General features: G+C 42.7%; 1 protein-coding gene across 1 annotated transcript in view; it reads right to left on the bottom strand.

Moving 5' to 3' along the window:
* thsd7aa (thrombospondin, type I, domain containing 7Aa) overlaps nt 1-20446 on the bottom strand; it is a 398355-nt gene that overhangs the window by 72618 nt on the left and 305291 nt on the right. Inside the window, exons 13-15 of the mRNA XM_078228043.1 lie at nt 17952-18215; nt 11908-12086; nt 797-930 (exon numbers count right to left, since the gene is read on the bottom strand). Coding sequence (XP_078084169.1) covers nt 797-930; nt 11908-12086; nt 17952-18215 — 577 coding nt within the window. The remainder of the gene's footprint in view (nt 1-796; nt 931-11907; nt 12087-17951; nt 18216-20446) is intronic.

A 20446-nucleotide genomic window follows, 5' to 3' on the forward strand; every position in this document is an offset into this window, starting at 1 on the left:
CCACACTATCCAGGATTAAATGGACCAGAAAATGAATGCTGTAAATGATAAAGTTATTAATTCTGCAATGCAAGGAGACCAATCAAGACACCGCAAGGTAATCACCCTGGATGGAGGAATAGATGTCAGTTGAGAGTTTTCCAACAGCATCATAGCTAATGCTTCTATAGCACAAAAAACACATTCACATTCAAGTTCTGAGAGCACAATTAGGAAAGATAGATGATAATTGTCAGTCTTGACCTACAAGTCAAGAGAGGAGAGTTAACAATTCCAGATCTCAGCAAAGTTTCACTGTTACCAGACCAGATCAAGTACTTTTCAGAGATACTTGAATAACTAATACGAGTGCCCATACATGTGTAATTATGGTTCACAATGATCCTATTCCATTATGTACATAGCTTATAACTTGCGTTATTTTTCTACTTGAGAAAAAAGGGATGTTATGATATTGCTCTAATACTTCAAGTTTATTTATTAGTGTCACAAGTAAGCTTACAGTAACACTGCAATGAAGTTACTGTGAAAATCCCGTGATTAACACAAGACTGAATATGTACACAGTTTATGTCATCACAGGAAGTGATGCAAGAGAACCTGTGATGCCGTTGTTAGAGCAGTGTTGGTCAGCTGGTAACACATGTATAGAAAAGCTCTCCTGAACCTTGTTATTCGTTAATAAAGAACCTTTCATTTAGTGTGTTTGGTACACTTGTGTTAAGACCCAATAACACACCAATTGTATAATTTCAAATCAGACCTTTGAACTAAGAAATTGATTATTGAGCTTTACCTCACTTTGCGGGTTTGCACTCCTTCTCCGCAGTTATCCTTTAGGTCCACATTGCTCACTTTGCACACACTCCATGCTTCTGCTACCCACACGTACTGGCTGCAGTCACTGTGACAGGGAACCACCTCATATACCTATGAAAATGATGCACATAATACAGATTTAAATAAATATTCATTACTTCAAATACTCACCGTTAAGATATTACTCCGAGTTCAACACCACTGGAACTGGCTGAACTTCTGATTTCTATTCTCCGAGGAGCAGAAGGTTTGTGTGCAACTCAACACAATCAGAAAAATGCCACGCATTGTCCCTCTGCTGGTCTTGGCTACATGATGGATTGGATAATTATTGCAGCTGTGCAAAGTTTGATTTGAGAAGCTTTTGGAAAAAGCCCCAGAGGAAAATCAAAGATCAAAGGTTGGATAAGGTAGAAGATGACCTTGGTGGATATAAGAAAACAGCCAACCGTAATTATTTGTTATAAAGCAACAATGTGGTAGTGGGGATGTCAGAATTAATGATGGTGATGACTGTGCAAAGATACAGAGTTCTTAAGTATCTTTTCAATAGCTGTGACTGAGACACAAGTACAGAAGGAATAATCTTTTATTTGGTTCAAAGAAAACACATAAAACGCTTGTTCTTGTAAAATAACCTGTCTCTGTAAAAGTGAATTATTCGCAATAGCACAATGTTCACACCTAATAGAGGCTAAGAGCATGCTGTATTAATGCTTAAACTACTCATTTCTCAGCAGTATGGAGCATATCCTGTTTATATTGCTTGGCTCCAGTTTAGGGGCGGCATGGTGGCACAGTGGTTAGCACTGCTGCCTCACAGCGCCAGGGACCCGGGTTTGATTCGCGGCTTGGGTCACTGTCTGTGCGAAGTCTGCACGTTCTCCCCGTGCCTGCGTGGGTTTTCTCTGGGTGCTCTGGTTTCTTCCCACAGTCCGAAAGACGTACTGTTTAGGTACATTGGCCATGCTAAATTCTCCCTCAGTGTATCCGAACAGGTGCCGGAGTGTGGCGATCGTGGGCATTTTCACAGCAATTTCATTGCAGTGTTAACTTGTGAGCAATAAATAAACTTTACTTTAACTAGACCTCAAATGAGTCTACTCAGGAGAAAGTTCTCTGCAATTATGCTTACACTCGTATTCTGAGCTCTGCTCCCAAGAGTTAGAATTGAAATATCTAAAAAAAATAAAGGAAATGCTTATGCTCTGAACATTTAAATTGTCAGATAAGCTCAAATAGGCCTAAATAGATTTACATTCTTTATGATGTCAAATTCAAAGGAGCAAGAGGCTGTATTCTCCATGGAGTACCATGTTGTTCTCTTCACAATCAGGTCAGCCTCGACTCTGGATTCACATTGCAAATTTAGTGTTGGCAGAAAGTATATCATGAGAAACACTGTGAACCTTAAAAATACTTCAAGTATTATAATGACTAAGATAAACAGTGCTATTTTCTTTTGTCACTTTTCATATCTAGTAAATCAAACTACAGCTGCATATGTTAGTGTCTGTATTTTAAAACAGCTCTTTCCAATTATTATTTCAACTGATCCTCCCTATTTATTTGTATACTAACAAAGAGGAGTGATGTGTTGATAACTTATTAGGTTGTAAAGGAGTCTGACCGCCTCAGTTTATGATTTTTTCAGTTATTAAGTTCAGGCCTTCTGTTCGGACAGAGAGAAATTTGATACCAAAAATAATATACAGCATACAGAATGTGCTAATTTACTGTGTATTTTAATACGTGTCAATTCTGTATTTAGCTTACACTTTAAAATAATTCTGAGCAATTAGAGAAATATACCTACTTCACCCAATTCCCATTTAGTATTATTTTCCTTAAGAAATTTAAGAATTTCCTTGATTAAAAATGAGTTTTGTCCTATTAATTAAATTAGCCCCCAAAGACAATGTTTTCTTCTTGTCAGGAATGTATTGGGGGAGGGGGGAGAGGAAATAATTGTTCTCAAAGATTACCTGTTAAGTTTTCATATCAACTACAGGCTAATTAAACCTATCAACACAGCTGTTATCATCTCCAATTAAATAAATTGGCATGTTCAATTAAACAGTATCAAGTGGCTTATTGTTGCTAAATAAGATCAGCATATATACATGTAATACATATTAGAGCCAGTTTTCTGGGGTTTCTGTGACTTATCCAATGTTATTGTGCAACATTTCCCGCTGAAAGTAACTCTCTTATACTAAACAACATGAATTTGAAATGAAGAATGAAGTTACAATCATTTATTTGCAAGTGGCAGTTAATTGAAGATTTTAATTGTTTTAAGATCACCCTGTTATGATACCTTAAGGTAAATTAACATGAAGATATGAAAGAATCTAAAGCTAGCAGGCAGGTGCGACAAGTAGTTAAGGTGGCAAACGGCATTTTGGCCTTTATTGCAAAGGGCTTGGAGTTTAAAAATAGGAAGGTTTTGTTGCAATTGTACAGGGTGTTGATAAGGCCTTGCCTGGAATACTGTGTACAGTTTTGGTCCCCTTACCTAAAAAAGGATACAGTAACATTGGAGGCAGTCAGGAGGTGATTGACCAGGCTAATTCCTGGGATGAGAGGGTTGTCCTATTAAGAGAGACTAAATAGCCTGGGTCTGTATTCCTTGGAGTTTAAAAGAGTGTTATATTCAAACATATAAGATCCTGAGGGGGCTTGATAGGGCAGATGGTGAGATGTTTTCAATAATGGTAGAGTCTCGAACAAGGGCACAAAGCCACAAGATAAATGGCCAGACATTTAAAACTAAAGTGCATAGAAATTTCTTCTCATAGAGAGGATGAATCTCTGGAATTCTTTGCCCTAAAGGAGGCTGGATCATTGGAAGTATTTGAAGTGGTGGATAAATATTTGATAGATTGAGGAATGGAGAGCTATGGGGAAATGGCACGGAAAAGGAGTTGAGGCTGGCATAGATCAGCTATGATCGTATTGAATAGTGGGGTAGGGTTGAAGGGCCTGGTGGCCTACTGCTTCTATTTCTTGTGCGTGTGCACTTTACTATCTTGTCTAAAATATATTAAAGTTTTGTGTATAAAGAAGGAACTTCATGTAAATATCACATTAACAACCTGTCAAAATTTTATCACACATTTAGCTTAGCCTCTGACTAACAATGTGTCATGGGGGATGCAGTCTCTCAAATACACACATTCATACACACATCTGACAGGTAATTAATTCAAGCAAGAAATTTTACATGAAGTACTAAGAGTTAATACAAATACCTTAATAAATATGAATGTAATCACACTGAATCACACACACATAACACATATACTTTTACAGAGAAGATCATTCTGCCTTACCTGAGCCTGTTGTGAAAGCACGCACGTTGTCATAGGAAAGGTAGAAAAAAGACAAAGAAATATTAGTTAACACAATAATTAATTTTTCATAAAGATCAATTGTAGTTAAAAATAAATAATTAGATGTTTAAAATTAAAGTGATAATCTTTGTTTACTGCTGATAAGTAACCTCATAAATCTAAGGAGATCAGGCTTGGATTTCTTGCTCTCTGACAGTTTTGTGTCTCTGTGCACTGTTTGAGAGCACATTTCCACTCCATCTGACGAAGGAGCAGCGCTCCGAAAGCTTATGGCATTTGCTACCAAATAAACCTGTTGGACTTTAACCTGGTGTTGTGAGACTTCTTACCGAACTCCATTCAACAACAGGGTCAAAATTTCACAATGCTTCCCCCACCCTCCTGCTGCAGCTCTGGCAGAAATGCAGATGAGTCGTAAACTAGATTGGAATTGGATGCACATGTGGTGGCCAAAATGTTCAATTGCCCTTACTTCTACCCAACAAGTACACGTACAGAGATAAGGGATCCAATTTTCATTACGTGATCAGGAACCCAATGACTGGAACATTTACAGATGTTGACCCTGTAATGTGGCAGCAGCAGTGATGCAATACAATTTTCAAGTGTTGGCCACTAATCGGACTAGAGCTGAGTTCAGCACCCAGCGAGGCACATTGGGCACAGGCAGCAGGTGGGTGCTAGAATGCAGGGATAAGATAAAAGGCAATCAAAAGCCATGACTGGGTATGGCATTGCTTTTGGGAATGAATGAGCTCTGGTGGACAGGAGTGTTTTACTTTTTCCTCCATTTGGAAAAAGAACTCCCATAGACCAAATGAAGCAGGCATGGCTCGAGATGGCTATGGAGGTTAGCAGCCCCACATTAGTCTCAAGAGTCCAAACAAACTCCTTACAAAATCAAACCTGTCTGCAAGCAATGATAACTCTGTACCACTGCATGAGCAACTGACTTTAAATCTCCCCTTTTATACAACTTTTTCACACGGCAGTCATGAGCACCAATGGCTTCCTGCTGTGATCCTAACAGCTATGATCAAATGTGTCCCAGATCCTTTGTGTTGCCCGTGCTTGCCTTTTCAAGTGGCTCCTTATATTCATAATGAGTTTACAACAAGCCCATCAAGGAATTAACTGGAGGAGTGCAGGTTGCTGGCTTCCGCCTCTAGCCCTACCTTTGAAAATCGAAACACCTCATTGTGTTGTCAGGAATAAGTGTGCAATTTTTCAGGCTCACCTGCCTCAGAACTCATCCCCATGGATAATTAAAAATTCAGTCCAAAGAATCAGTGACGGAGATCTTCAGCTAATATAATAATTGCTGGGATCATGTCTGTAAGGAATATCTGGCCACTATCTTTATATGTATCTTTACACATATGAAAGTTGTCATAGTCCCAGAAGACCATAGGCTGCTCTCCCCTTTGAGTGGGAGAGCTGACGTCACCACAATTCAGGTGAGGAGCAAGGCTCAGGAGGTGAGGCCTTCATGCATAACCTCAGCCAGTACAGTAATTAAACCAGTGGTGTTAGTGCCGCTCCCCATCATGAACCATCCATCCAGCCAACTGAGCTTTATACATATATACAATATAGATATGTACATTTATTTTACTTCAGTTAAATAAGAGTTTCCTTCTGACATATACATATTATGAAAATGTAAGGTGAAAATTACAGGGTCAGAGGGAGGGCGCCTCATTTGCATGGGGCTGGTAGACACCCAGAGGACTGGAAGTACATCACATGCACCCACTTTTCTTTCGCAGTTGTCAACTTGGGCTTTTGACTGCCCAAATTAGGGGAATACCACCTCATCTTTCATTCAGTCCCTCCTTTGTCCCCCTGCAAAATTAGTTTAAGGCCATAAGTCCATAAGACCTAGGAGTAGAATTAGGCCACTCAGCCCATCAAGTCTGCTCCGCCATTCAATCATGGCTGATATTTTTCTAATCGCCATTCTTCTGCCTTTTCCCCATAACCCCTGATCCCCTTGTTAATCAAGAACCTATTTATCTCTGTCTTAAAGACATTCAATGACCTGGCCTCCATAGCCTTCTGCGGCAAAGATTTCCACAGATTCACCACTCGCTGGCTGAAGAAATTCCTCCTCATCTCTGTTTTAAAGGATCATCCCTTTTGCCTAAGGTTGTGCCCTCTGGTTCTAGTTTTTCCTACTCGTTGAAACATCCTCTCCATGACCACTCTATCCTCACCTTTCAGTATCCTGTATGTTTCAATAAAATCCCCCCTCATCCTTCTAAACTCCAATGAGTACAGACCCAGAGTCCTCAACCGTTCCTCATACAACCAGCTCTTCATTCCAGGGATCATTCTTATGAAACTCCTCTGGACCCTTTCCAAGCCCACTACATCCTTCCTTAGATATGGGGCCCAAAACTGCTCACAATACTCCAAATGGGGTCTAACCAGAGCCTTATAAGCCTCAGAAGTGCATCACTGCTCTTGTATTCTAGCCCTCTCGACAGGAACGCTAACATTGCATTTGCCTTCCTAACTGCCGACTGAACTTGCACGTTAACCTTAAGAGAATCTTGAACAAGGACTCCCAAGTCCCTTTGTGTTTCTGATTTCCTAAGCATTTCCCTAGTTAAAAAATAGTCTATGCCTCCATTCCGCCTTCCAAAGTGCATAACCTCACACTTTTCCACATTGTATTCCATCTGCCACTTTTTAGCCCATTCTCCTAACCTGTCCAAGTCCTTCAGCAGCCCCCCTGTTTCCTCAATACTACATATTTTTTGTATCATCTGCAAACTTAACAACAGTGCCTTCAGTTCCTTCTTCCAAATTGTTAATGTAAATTGTGAAAAGTTATGGTCACAGCACCGACCCCTGAGGCACATCACTAGTCACCGGCTGCCATCCTGAAAAAGACCCCTATATTCCCACTCTCTGCCTTCTGCCAGTCAACCAATCCTCTATCCATGCCAGGATCTTACCCTTAAACAGGTTAAGAGCCCATGGTGTTAACAGTCTCCTATGCGGCACCTTGTCAAAGGCCTTTTGGAAATCTAAATAAATCACGTCCACTGGTTCTCCTTTATCCAACTTCCTTGTTACCTCCTCAAAGAACTCTAACAGATTTGTCAGACATGACCTCCCCTTGATGAAGCCGTGCTGACTCAGTCCCATTTTATCATGCACTTCCAAGAACTCCGCGATCTCATCTTTAATAATGGACTCTAAAATCTTGCCAATGATTGAAGCCGGGCTAATCGGCCTATAATTCACCATCTGCTGCCTCCCTCCCTTCTTAAACAGCAGTGTTACACTAGCTACTTTCCAGTCCTCTACAACCCTCCCTGCCTCCAGTGATTGCTGAAAGATCACCACCGATGCCTCCACAATTTCCTCAGCTATATCTTTTAGAACCCTGAGGTGTATTCCATCCAGTCCAGGTGATATATCCACCTTCAGACCTTTCAGTTTCCCCAGAACCTTCTCCTTAGTGATGGCCACTACACTCACTTGTGCCCCCTGATTCTCCTGGAGCTCTGGCATCCCACTAGTGTCTTCCACCGTGAAGACTGATGCAAAGTAACTATTCAGTTCCACCGCCATTTCTTTGTTTCCTATTATTACTTCTCCAGCCTCATTTTCCAGTGGTTCAATGTCTATTTTTGCCTCTCTCTTACCTTTTACTAGCTAGCTTACACTCATATTTCATCTTCTCCCCCTTATTGCTTTTTCAGTTGTCCTCTACTCGCTTTTAAAGGCTTCCCAATCCTCAGGCTTCTCACCAATCCTCGCCACTTTGTATGCTTTTTGTTTTGCTTTTATGCTGTCCTTGACTTCCCTCATCAGCTATGTATGCCTCGTCTTCCCCTTAGCATGTTTTCTTCTCCTTGGGATGAATTTCTGTTGTGCCTCCCAAATAACCCCCTAAAACTCCTGCCATTGCTGTTCCACAGTCTTCCCTGCTAGGCTCTCTTTCCAATCAACTCTGGCCAGCTCCTCCCTCATGTCTTTGTAGTTACCTTTATTTAATTGTAATACCGTTGCATCTGATTCCAGCTTCTCCCTCTCAAACTGCAGGGTAAATTCTATCATATTGCTTCCATAGGGTTCCTTCACCTTAAGTTCCCTGATCAAGTCTCATTACACCTCACCAAATCCAGAATTGCCTGTTCCCTGGTCGGCTCTGTCACAAGTTGCTCCAAAAATCCATCTCTTAGACATTCCACAAATTCCTTTTCTTGGGATCCACTACCTACCTGATTTTCCCAGTTCACCTGCATATTGAAATCCCTAATGATTATTGTAATATTGCCTTTTTTATATGCCTTTTCTATCTCCTGATTTATTTTCTGCCCCACATCCTGACTACTGCTAGGGGGCCTGTACATAACTCCCATCAGGATCTTTTTACCTTTGCAGTTCCTCAACTGTACCCACAAGGATTCTATGTCTTCTGATCCTATATCACTTCTTGCTTTTCCTTACTAACAATGCAACCCGTCCCCTTTGCCCATCTGCCTGTCCTTTTGATAGAACACATATACTTGGATATTTAGATCCCAGCCTTGATCCCCTTGCAGCCATGTCTCTGTGATGCCCACAACATTGTACCTGCCAATTTCAACGTGCCCAACAAGCTCATTTACCTTGTTCCATATACTGCGCGCATTTAGGTACAACACCCTCAATCCTGCATTGACCACCTCCCGTCTCATACTTGTCACCTTTTTTGCTCTGCCTGAGGTTCCTGCCATCTTCTATACTCTCTACTCTATTACGTGGTCTTGAAACTTTACTAACCTCTCCTGAGGCCTCGGCTCCTTTAACTAGTTGAAAGTCCTCAATATTAACCTGCACTTCTACCCTCTCCTTTAACTTTGATTTTCTAATTCTCCATACAACTGAATATAGTAGTTTATACTACAAAAATAATCTAACTTGTAAACATTTGCCATTTTCAGTAGTTCCGATTTCCACTGATACTTCCTCAGCCCTTCCTTCCGACTGGTGCCCATCCTCACCCGTTTGAAGGTTTTTTGTGTTGTGACATTATTAGGCACTGACCTTCAGTGTTACGATGGCTCCTTTAAAGTCAGTGAAACTATGAACTCCCCAGAGTAGGGAATCCCCGTTTTTCACTTCCTGTCTCTCTCAACTGACTTGTATGTTGTGAGAAGAGGGTTGCACCCCTTCCACCCCTCCTTTAGTAGACCAATCAGATTTTCCTAACTAAGGTTGAGATTCTGCAAATCTGACTGGCAGCCTTTCTCTAAGTTGTGCAGTTAAACTCCCATTGGAGTTACAGTGGCTGCCTGGTTAAATGCTCAGAGGAATTCGGCCTTAGTTTTGTTATATAAAAATAAATTATTTGCCAATAACTTTTATCCTGTTGTGCCATTTGAAAGTTATGTTTTTAAAAAAATGTATGTCCTTTTTTTTAAACAGTTCTATGACAGGTTAGTGGCTCAGTCTCACCTTTGTTACTTATCACTATTTACCTGAGCAGCTTGATTTAAAACTGTTTGAAGTTTATTTTTTCATCTTCATGTGGCTCCTGAGCTTAGCCCATGGTGAACACTGGGTGAGTGGTCATGGAGGTGCCATGGGGGTTATGAGGAGGCATGGAAAATAGGTGGGGGACCTGAGTTGGTATTAAATATATGGAGTTCGAAGGGTCATGGAGTGTGGTGCAGCTGTCAGTGAGAGTTAAAACAAAATCTCTGTTGGTGAGGACTGAAGACCTGAGCTTCTGAAACAATAGGAACTAAGTCCCAGAGAACTGAGATGGGTCGTTGAACTAACCGATATTGCCTGCCCTGGAGGGTCCAATTCCATGCAACACCCAGCTCCTGGAGTGAAAATTGTGCATGTTGTGGTACCTTTTACTAAGTCAGGTCTGGCGAGTCAGAAAATTTCCTAACTTGAGCTCCTGATGTTTTTATTTGGCTTTTGTATCTGGAATAGACTTACTGCTGCTTGACAGTTTCAGAATTATTTTTTCTCCCACAGTGCCTATTTAGACAGCAAATCAACATTTCCTCTTTTCACACATCTTAACAGTTGCTTTCCAGCTGCCCATTTTAATGAGCCTTGGCTGAACACGTCAGTCTAATGAGTCTCTAAGGTGCAAAACTGGATTCGAGTTATGATAGAAGTTGGCTTGATTTAAAAAAGAGTCGCACGCTATGCCATCATTTATTCTCTTTCTAAATTACTTATACATCATTTTTAAAGAAAAGGTTTTGACATCAAATCCCATTGGAGTATTTATTAACTGACTCATTTCATTGATTTCCTGATATCCACGAGTATATGGTGTTTCTTAGTTTGCTGCTGCCGACACTGCACTTAGCATGGTGCTCTTAGTAGTATCAAAAGCAAACCTGAATGTTAAACAGAGAAGATAATTCCATTTTTGGGTACCTTAATTTTTATCGGACATTTGGATACATTTCTTTCCCTTTCTTTGTCTACCTGGTTAGAAACCTATAGCCAGGAGGGGGGAAACATGGCCTGCTCCCAGCATGTCTCCGGTGCTTCCTTTGGTTGCCTATGAAGCCTTTCCCTTCTGAATTTATCTGACCCATGCCACAAGCTCCATTAAACTCCTCCATGTCTAACACAACTCTGACTGGGATGAATGTAAGCCTACTTGTGACTAATAAATAAACTTAACTTAATCTAGTAGGCATTGATGAATATGTCCCTGCTCCATTCCAATGTTCAATGCTACAATACCACCTTTAGAAGACAATTTCTAGACTGAATAGAAGTAGACTTGTGGACTTCTGCTTTGCTGGCAGAAATCCTGATTCAACATATCACAAAACTGATTTTAAGATGTTCCACAGATTCTTAGATTTCCACATCTGTGTATGCTATGGATTCATTATCGGTCAATTATATGTGATCACACTCTTTGGGATACTTAATGGGTGACGTGAAAAGGCTCCCTAAGTAGAAATGTTATGAAGTCTGCAAGTATAAATGTTATAAACTATTCACTATTGGTTTCAACTGGACTGACAGCAACATTGAAATGAAGAGCACAACTACACAATCAAAAATAGGGTTATATTATATTTGTATATATTAACATAGCAAATGGAACAACCAACTCTCTGCCAGCATTAGGGAATTAAAATTACATTTAAAATGTTTCCAATAATCTAACAGCCTTCACATGAATGTTCTTATGTTCTTATTTATAAATTGGCTTTGCATTGGAGTACAGATATTCTGTAGGGTCAGAGTATCTCCTATTTTTAAATTAGTTTTAGAGTCAGATTGCTGATTTGATATCTAAGTTATATGCCACTTTTACAAAGATACATATAAGGAAACCCCATTGCAAATGCACATTGCTGTAGTGGCATAAAAGCAAATTACTGCGGATGCTGGAATCTGAAACAAAAGAGAAAATGCTGGAAAATCTCAGCAGGTCTGGCAGCTTCTGTAAAGAGATAAAAGAGCTGACATTTCGAGTCCAGATGATCCTTTGTCAAAGGCTGACAGAGTTTTGACAAAGGGTCATCTGGACTTGAAGCATCAGCTCTTTTTACTCCATACAGATGCTGCCAGACCTGCTAAGATTTTCCAGCACTTTCTCTTTTGGTTTCTGTAGTGGCATATCATGGTTTAATCAAACATCAAGTTCACAGTCATCTCAACAGTTTACATAATGAAAGGTTTAAAATATGCTTGCAAAATATGCATTTCAGAAATCTGCAATAAATTTGTTTCTGGTTACCTGGTTGGTGTGATCAAGTTTTGGACAAGGTCTTCCGCCATTGTATGGCTTCTCACGCAACCATTTGGATCTGACCTTCACTCCACTACCACATGATTTGCTACAACGAGACCAATTGGACCATTCACTAAGCTTGCAGTCGGAAGGACAAGGGATGATGCAAGCCTCCTCTATGTAAGCTGTTGTCAGAGAATTATAAAGTAAATGGTAGTGCCTGGTAATGTAATATTCAAATCACAGTCACAAAATTGCTATAAACTCACTCAGTTAATAGATGCTTAACTTAAATGATGGTATATATCTTTAAAAAAGAAACCAATGGATAATTATTGAATGGTCTACATCCGGCCACTCAAAAGTCAGTAGATATAAGTCTATATTATTGATTCTGTAGTCTACATTCCCATTTACTGAAACTTCATGCTGGTAGCTTTACCTTCTCAAAATTACTGTAAACATACATTTTTGATGTGAATGGAAAATAGGTTGTAAACCAGGATGTGATTCACTATTGTTCATTTAGAAAGAGCAATTTCACCCCCAAAATGTTAACGTGGTTAGTTCCTCCAAACATTGAGATTTTAACTATAACATTTAATAGCATGGCTATACAACAAAATGCAACAGATCTGATTAGACCAAAAGCAGGTAACTACCAACTATCTCATCTTCAACTGGCCAAAATGGAAACTGAGGATATCAGTGCACAACACTGATTTCTAACCAGCTTGGCTAGCGTTCTCATAGAAAGGGGTTTTGTGCAGGCTTTGATATTTTAGAATGTACCACAACATGCCACGCACAATGTGCTATTTTGTAGTTGTGATCAGGGCCAGAAATCTCCGACCCCATTCACCCTGCCACTGCTGCCAATGAGAACGTAGAATTTGGTGCTCAGCCAAATCTCCATTCACAGCAAGGGAACCAGAGAATCCCAGCCACGGGCAAGGTCGGAGAATTCTAGCCCAGGTATGGTTTATACTTTTTCCCATGGGTCAGTGGAACCACTTTCACTCTCCAAATTTTGCCTTTGTGGATTCAGAAGGTTGTGTTGAACCCTACAACTGGTATAACCCAAGTAGAAGAGGGTAGGATGAATGGGTCAGCAGACAGATAAGTACTGTTATCTTTAACCTGACAAGTAAGATGTCAAGATGGCTAAATATTTAAATTAACCTCTTCTGGAACCTTGGTGGGCAACTTAGGGTAATTTGATGCTGGAACATTTAGACTTATTGCATTCTTACATGTATCTAAATCAATTTTCTACACTTTTTCTGAACTATAGTTAACCTGAATATCTAACAATCTTATATTTGTGTCAAATAAGCAGTCCAATATTTTTTTTCTTTAAGCCTTCCAACGCAAATTGGAAGAGCTTAGTAAGAGCCAATCACTGCATCCCATTTAGTTAGTACCATTGGAGTATCGGAGAAGCTAAAATTGGCAGAAGTATTAAAAATAATCTGTTCTCCATGGAAAAAGAATCAAGATGGGGACCTTCAGGTATCAGATTTTAGACATGCAGATTCTGAAATGTTACTGAGGAACCAAGTATACACAAGGTTCAGAAAAATTGTTAACAGTGTAAAAGCACAGGTTTCCAGCAAAAATCAAAACAAACGGTCACTAACTTGGTCCTCAGAGACTGGGCCACACTCTGTCATGTAAAGTTAAGAAATTGTAGCGGCATTAAGATGGCACGGGTGAAGGGCAACACTGGGTAGATGGAATATTTAGGCACTTTAAAGTCTCACGTTCACATGTTGTCATATTAGCATTATTTTGAAAGCACATTTATTGGCACCAATAAATGTTATTTCACCCCACACCTGTGACTAATTTGTCGCTGATTAGCCTCTAACAGGAATGTACTTACCCCGACGGTCGCCGGAGGGACCCTACCCTTGATGTCAGTTGGGGAGGCTCCTCAACGCAATACTACTGAGAAAATCAAGGCGCTTAAATAATTCACCGGCTACAGCGGGTGGCATGCATTGCCACAGCACCTGCCATGGCATCCCCAGAACCACAAGAGATTCCCTCCCACCCCACCGCACCCGCCTCAGGGCCCTGCGTGGGGGTTTGGTGCTCCCTTACCCACACCCAAACATGGGCCCAGTTGCCAGCGTGCAGGCGGAGCTCAGGTAGGAGTCAGACTAGTTTGCACCAGGGCATCATCACAATGGTGATCGTAAGTCACCATCACCCTCCTGCCTGAAACTCGCTAACACAACGTACCCAGGCCCACCACTCTGGTGTTACAATGTTGCAGGAAATTGTAGGACTCCAAGTTTGGGGGGTGGGGGGAATGGGACCCATGTGCAGCAACACAGGCCCCATACCTGATCCTTGCTGCTACCAGCCCTCCAGCACCTGGGTGGTGTTGCTCGTTGTCGTCCTCCTCCTCTTCCTCCTCCTCCTGCTGGGTGGCTTCCTCCCCAGTGACGTCCAGCTGGTCAGCCTCCACATCCTCCTTCTCCAAAAGGTCTCCTCGCTGCTGCGCCAGGTTGTGTAGGGCTTAGCATACCACTTCAATGCAGGATGATATCAGGGGAGCTATATTGGAGGTCCAGAGCGGTCCAGGCACCTGAACTGCATCTTGAGGAGCCCTATGCACCGCTCCACTATTCAACAGGTGGCAACGTGGGCCTCATTCTATCAGTTCTCTGCCTCAGTCTCAGGCCTCCACACAGGCGTCATCAGCCAAGTCCAAAGCAGGTACTCCATGGTCCCCAAGAGCCTTCCCTGTACCCTGCGCTCCTCCTCAAAGACCTCCGGGACATCAGAACTCCTCAATATGAAGCTGTCATGCACGCTGCCGGAGTGTCTGGTGCAGACGTGCATGATATTCAGCTGATGATCACACACCAATTGCACATTTATTGAATGGAAGTCCTTTTTGTTCATGAATCTTCTTGGATTCTTCCCCGGGGCCTTGAGGGCGACATGGATGCAGTCTACAACCCCCTGCACATTTGGCATCCCCGCAATGGCTGCGAATCCTGCAGCCGTGGGACTGGTTCAGGTCAAATTTAATATACTGGCCAGCCCGGGCATACAGGGCATCTGTGACCTCCTTGACACACTTGTGGACAGACGGTTGGGAAATGCCACAAAGGTCTCCACTGGCGGTCTGGAAGGACCCGGTGGTATAAAAGTTTCAGGTGGCCGTCACTTTCACAGCCACTGGGAGTGGGTGCCCCTGAGGTGCTAGGTCCCTCAATAAATGGCACAGGTGTCGCACTGTCTTCTTTTGGAGCAGGAGTCGCCGGCAGCACATGATGTCCAACAGTTGTCCAAAGGACACTCACGTGAGGAACTGCCGGGGTCTCCACTCTCTCCTTCTCCTGCTCGCACCCACCTCCCGCTCCCTCCATCCCCCAGGACAAATGACGGCCATATCCTGCCTCCGGTGACCATCTCCCTCCACTCCTGCGAGTGGTAAGGCCTGAGGTCTTCTGCAATTCCTCCTCCTCTTCAGCTCCAGCAGCAACCAAAAGAACAGCAAGATCAATGGGTCACACTGGGGGACACTGGGGGGGGGGTGGAATTTGGGGAAGAGGAGAGACAGACGGAGAGCTGAAGAACTCTGCTTGCCCTCAGCCCAGCAACACACACTCCCCATACCCCCCCCACAGACCCCCAGAAACACACACTCCCCATACCCCCCCCACAGACCCCCAGAAACACACACTCCCCATACCCCCCCACAGACCCCCAGAAACACACACTCCCCATACCCCCCCCCACAGACCCCCAGAAACACACACTCCCCATACCCACGCCCCTCCAGAAACCCCCCAGCAACACACACTTCCCATACCTCCCACAGCCCCCAGAATGGCTACACACTCTCCCTATTCACCCTGCACTCACAAACATACACCCAGAATCCATGCAGTGATGGTCACAGACAGCGCTGCTTGAAAAATCCTGAGGCTGCAGCGCTGCCACTTCAGAGAGTTTCCTGCCCATCCCCATCCTTCAAGAGTGCTTGCTGCTGCCTGCACTAGGACCCAGAGTCAGTGCTAAGACCTGAGGTCAGCGCTCTGACCCGGGTCCGTCCTGAGAGTCTGAGGTCGGACCCCATAAACAACAACATCCCCCCCACCTCCTCACACACGCGGAGGTCCCCCCAACCGAAACACAACATGGCTGCTATGAAACAACCCCCCCCCTCTGAGCAGCACAGAGCAGTTTGAAAGCAGAGACTTACCTCCCCGTTCACTCTCACTGATCAAACACCTAAATGAGACTTTTATGCTCGAGATGTTTTCCTGACCGATCCGGCTGCAGCGAGTGAGGTGGTTAAGGAAGGTGAGCTGGGACGATTGGGAGTGAAGCTCACTAATTACATTGTGATGAATGCAAAAAATGCAAATTGACATTTCGCCCATTTTGGGCGGGATCCCGATCGCGCCGATTCTTCTTTCTTTGTAAAATAGTAATGGGTATGAAAAAGGGCATCATTCCCATTATGCCCAATTTTACAACATTTTCCCACCGCAAAACAGACGCGATGAAGTTGTAAAATTCTGCCCTATGTATGTTTCCAATGCAGCAAAAAAGGAACATTTACAAGCGTGCTGCAGGGTAAAGCTTTCAGGACAGAATATGCAAAAAATACCCACAATGGTTAGTCTAACTCCTGTGAAGAAACTGGCTGAGGAGACTGACAAGGGACCCGAACCATTCACCCTAAACCAGGTCCAAGTGAGTAAAGTGCCCCCTATAGAGAGAGCCTTGATGGTAAATGGCAGACCTCTTAAAATGGAAGTTGACACAGGGGCTGCGGCTACAATCATAGGGGAGCAGACATGTTGTTACCTTCAAGAAGACTTCAGACCATTGAGACTAAATGAGTCTGGAGCTTTATTGCCAACTTATACCAGAGAGACACTGCAGACTTTAGGGACAGGGTGAGTGGCCATTAAATTTGTCAGATGTCCTTTCCACTGGGCTCTTGCCCACCTGGCTTCTCCACAATTTTATGGTGGGATGGACAAGGCCCTGGACAGTCCACCCACCCTTGCCCGACTTGAGGTTCTTAAATGGCCATTTAATAACCACTTGAGGGTCATTTCCTGTCCAGCCACAATTTTCACAGTGGTGGGAGGAGTCTCGGTGAAGCTCAAAAAGTGATTCTCCTCAGGCCTGCGGCAGGATGGGTGGAAGGACGTGGCTTGATCAGCATTTCAATCCTTTCAACATTGAGCACCCCCCAACCACCTCCACAATAAAAAGGGCTGGTCCCCATCTAGTGCCCCCTTTCCCTCCAGTCTGTATCTGCAGCGATGTGTTTGCCACTAACTCTTCAGGTGGTGGGTAGAGAAACTCCGATATCTAAAATATCCGATATCTTTGCAATTCTCTAACCTAGACAGTTGTCAATGCTCAGTTATTGAGTATATTTGCTGCCCTACAAATTGGCTGGAGCCAGGACTTCCTCATAGAGTCATGCAGAGCAGAAGAGGCCATTTGGCCCATCGAGTCTGCACCAACGCATCAGAAACACCTGAACTCCCATCCAATCCCACCTGGCAGCACTTGGCCCATAGCCCTGAATGTTATGATGTGCCAAGTGCTCATCCGAATAGTTTTTAAAGGATGTGAGGCAACCCGCCTCTACCAGCCTCCCAGGCAGCGCATTCCAGACAGTCATTTGGGAGGAAGTCCTGCCTCAGAGAGAGCTGCTGGCTAGTTAGATTGGTCAATAGTCTCTAGTGCCAGCATTTTTGAAGCTGTAGTGAATAAGACTGAGACCTATAGATTCTTGGGCTGTCAGGGAATCACAGGATATGGGAATAGGAAGGGAAAATTGAGCTGATGTAGAAGCTCAGTCATGGTTTTGTTCAATAGCAGAGTAAGCTTGAGGGGACAAATGGCCAATCCTGTTCCTATTTCTAATGTTATGTTCAACATGCAGTAGTAGTTTTTCTCGTTGCAAGTTAGAGAAATATCATATGGTGATTTTATTTTTGACATACTGATACATGTATTCTAACAAAACAACTACTGAACTTCATTTCTTTTGAACTTGCCATGTCTGTTGCATCGTCCTGATTCCACGAGTCTATTATTCTGATCACGACAGGCCAAGGCTTGATAGCGATATCCCCGTCCACACTCCTTGATATCTCCTTGGATCTTCATGCCAAGCAAGGTTTCCATCTTTCCCTCAGGGAGAATGCAGTCAGACAAGTTGCCAATAGGCTGGGCTGTGTATTTGTCACAGGGACAAAACTGGGTCTCAATCAGTGGGAAAAGTTGAGTATTCCGACACTTTTCTCTCTTCTTGCTTTTCCCTGAAGTTAACAGTAAAAACATATATCAGTTTAGGAACACATCGGGATGAAACTAACTTACAATTGCTAGCAAATAATCTTACAGCTGCCTGCAGACCATTCAGAAGGCAAACTTTTGATCTCCAATTTCAAGATCAACACCGACATTATTCAGGTGTAATGCACGATATTGCACCTGAAGCTGAAAGTGGGTTTGTGAGATGGATCATAGTAATGCAGTGCCTCGGAGAAATATTACATTTGACACATTGTGGTAGCCTTTTATATTCCTAATATTAGCCTTTGTGATAAGAGCATAAGAACATAAGAAATAGGAGCAGGAGTAGGCCATCTAGCCCCTCGAGCCTGCCCCACCATTCAACAAGATCATGGCTGATCTGAAGCGAATCAGTTCCACTTACCTGCCTGCTCCCCATATCCCTTGATTCCCTTAGCGATCAGAAATCTATCTACCCGTGATTTAAACATATTCAACGAGGTAGCCTCCACCACTTCAATGGGCAGATGTGATAAGATGCATCGCCTCATGGCTGGGGAATGACTGGAGTGGAGGAAGAGGATCCAGTTATTGTGGTTGACATAAAAACTACCTGCAGAAGTAGAGCTAGGAATGAGGTCTTGCTGAAGGAGTTTGAGGTGCTTTAATCTCCGAATTGCTACCTAAGTCTCGAGTAACTTGGCACAGATTGAAGTTTAAATGCGTGACTGAAAGCATGGTGTTGGAGGCATGAGTTTCAATTCATGGGGTACTGGCATTGGCACTGTGAAAAATGAGATCTATTCAATTGGTACAGATCACATTTAAACCGGCAGAGATCAATGCCTTGGCAAATCGAATAACTCGTGTGGTAGATATGGTTTTACACCAATGTAGGGGTAGGAGGATTCAGATATTGGTAAGGCGGCACAGTGGTTAGCACTGCTGCCTCACAGTGCCAGGGACCCGGGTTCAATTCTAGCCTAGAGTCACTGTCTGTGTGGAGTTTGCACATTCTCCTCGTGTCAGTGTGGGTTTCCTCTGGGTGATCTGGTTTCCTACCACAGTCCAAAGATGTGTGGGTTAGGTTGAGTGGCCATGCTAAATTGTCCCTTATTGTCAGGGGGATTAGGATAAATACGTGAAGTTACAGGGGTAGGGCCTGGGTGGGATTGTTGTCGGTGCAGACTCGATGGGTCGAAAGGTCTCCTTCTGCACGATAGGGATTCTATGATTCGATGAAATTTATAAGACTGAGTAGATAAGTCAAGCTGTAGAGCAGAGTTGCAATTTGGATAAAATCAAACAGGTTTTGTTAGGAAGAACTCGAGAGTTTAATATAGTAATACAGCATTAGTGACTAAGGTCACATTAGGAAAATAGTAAAAAGTTAAAATTAAAGGTACCATATCTGAATGACTGCAGCATTCATAAAAATATAGGTAAATTAATGGTACAAATAAAGCAGTCGCTTTGACCCAGTCGCCTTATGGCACATGATTACGGGGTCACCAAGTTTGGGAATTAAACATTTCAAGGTACTTCACCTTTAAAAGAGATAGGCAAAGTAGAAAGGATGGTGGGGTAAAGCTGATGAAAAAGGAAGAGATAAAGCTGTAGACTGAATGGATCTGAGCCCAGAAAATCAGGATGTAGAAGCAATATGGGTGGAACGATAGAACACCAATGGGCTGAAACACCAGTGGCTGTAGTTTGTAGGTGTTCTAACAGTAATTATAAATTAGGAAGTTAAAGCACCATGCAACAGGAGTAATACAATAATCATAGGGATTGTAATCTTCATGTAGACTGTGCAATCCAAATCAACAAAAGTAGATTGGAAAATGAGTTCATAGAAAGCAGTCAAGACAGTTTTCTAGAATATGTCAAGGAAACAAATGAAACAGGCCAAGGTGATAGAATTTCATGTTTAGTTTGAGAGTGATGTGATTAAGTCTAAAACTAGGGTCTTAAATCTGAACAACATCAATTATGATGGTATGAAGAGTAAACGGCTGAAGTAAATTGGGAAATTAGATTAAAATATATGATGGTAATCAAGCAATGGCAAATATTTTTAAAAATTGGATCAAATCTCCTAACTAGCATTGGAACTGTTGTGTCTGATGAGGGTCAGACAGAAAACTACCCATTTACCTGGATGCGGGTTTTCTGACCAAACTTCCATTTGACGATGCAGAAGAACTTCCTCAGGAGCAGGACTCACAGCAGCAAAAGGAATCAGCACAGAAGC

This window comes from Mustelus asterias, chromosome 2 (genome assembly GCF_964213995.1).
Source record: "Mustelus asterias chromosome 2, sMusAst1.hap1.1, whole genome shotgun sequence".
In the NCBI taxonomy this organism is placed as follows: domain Eukaryota; kingdom Metazoa; phylum Chordata; class Chondrichthyes; order Carcharhiniformes; family Triakidae; genus Mustelus; species Mustelus asterias.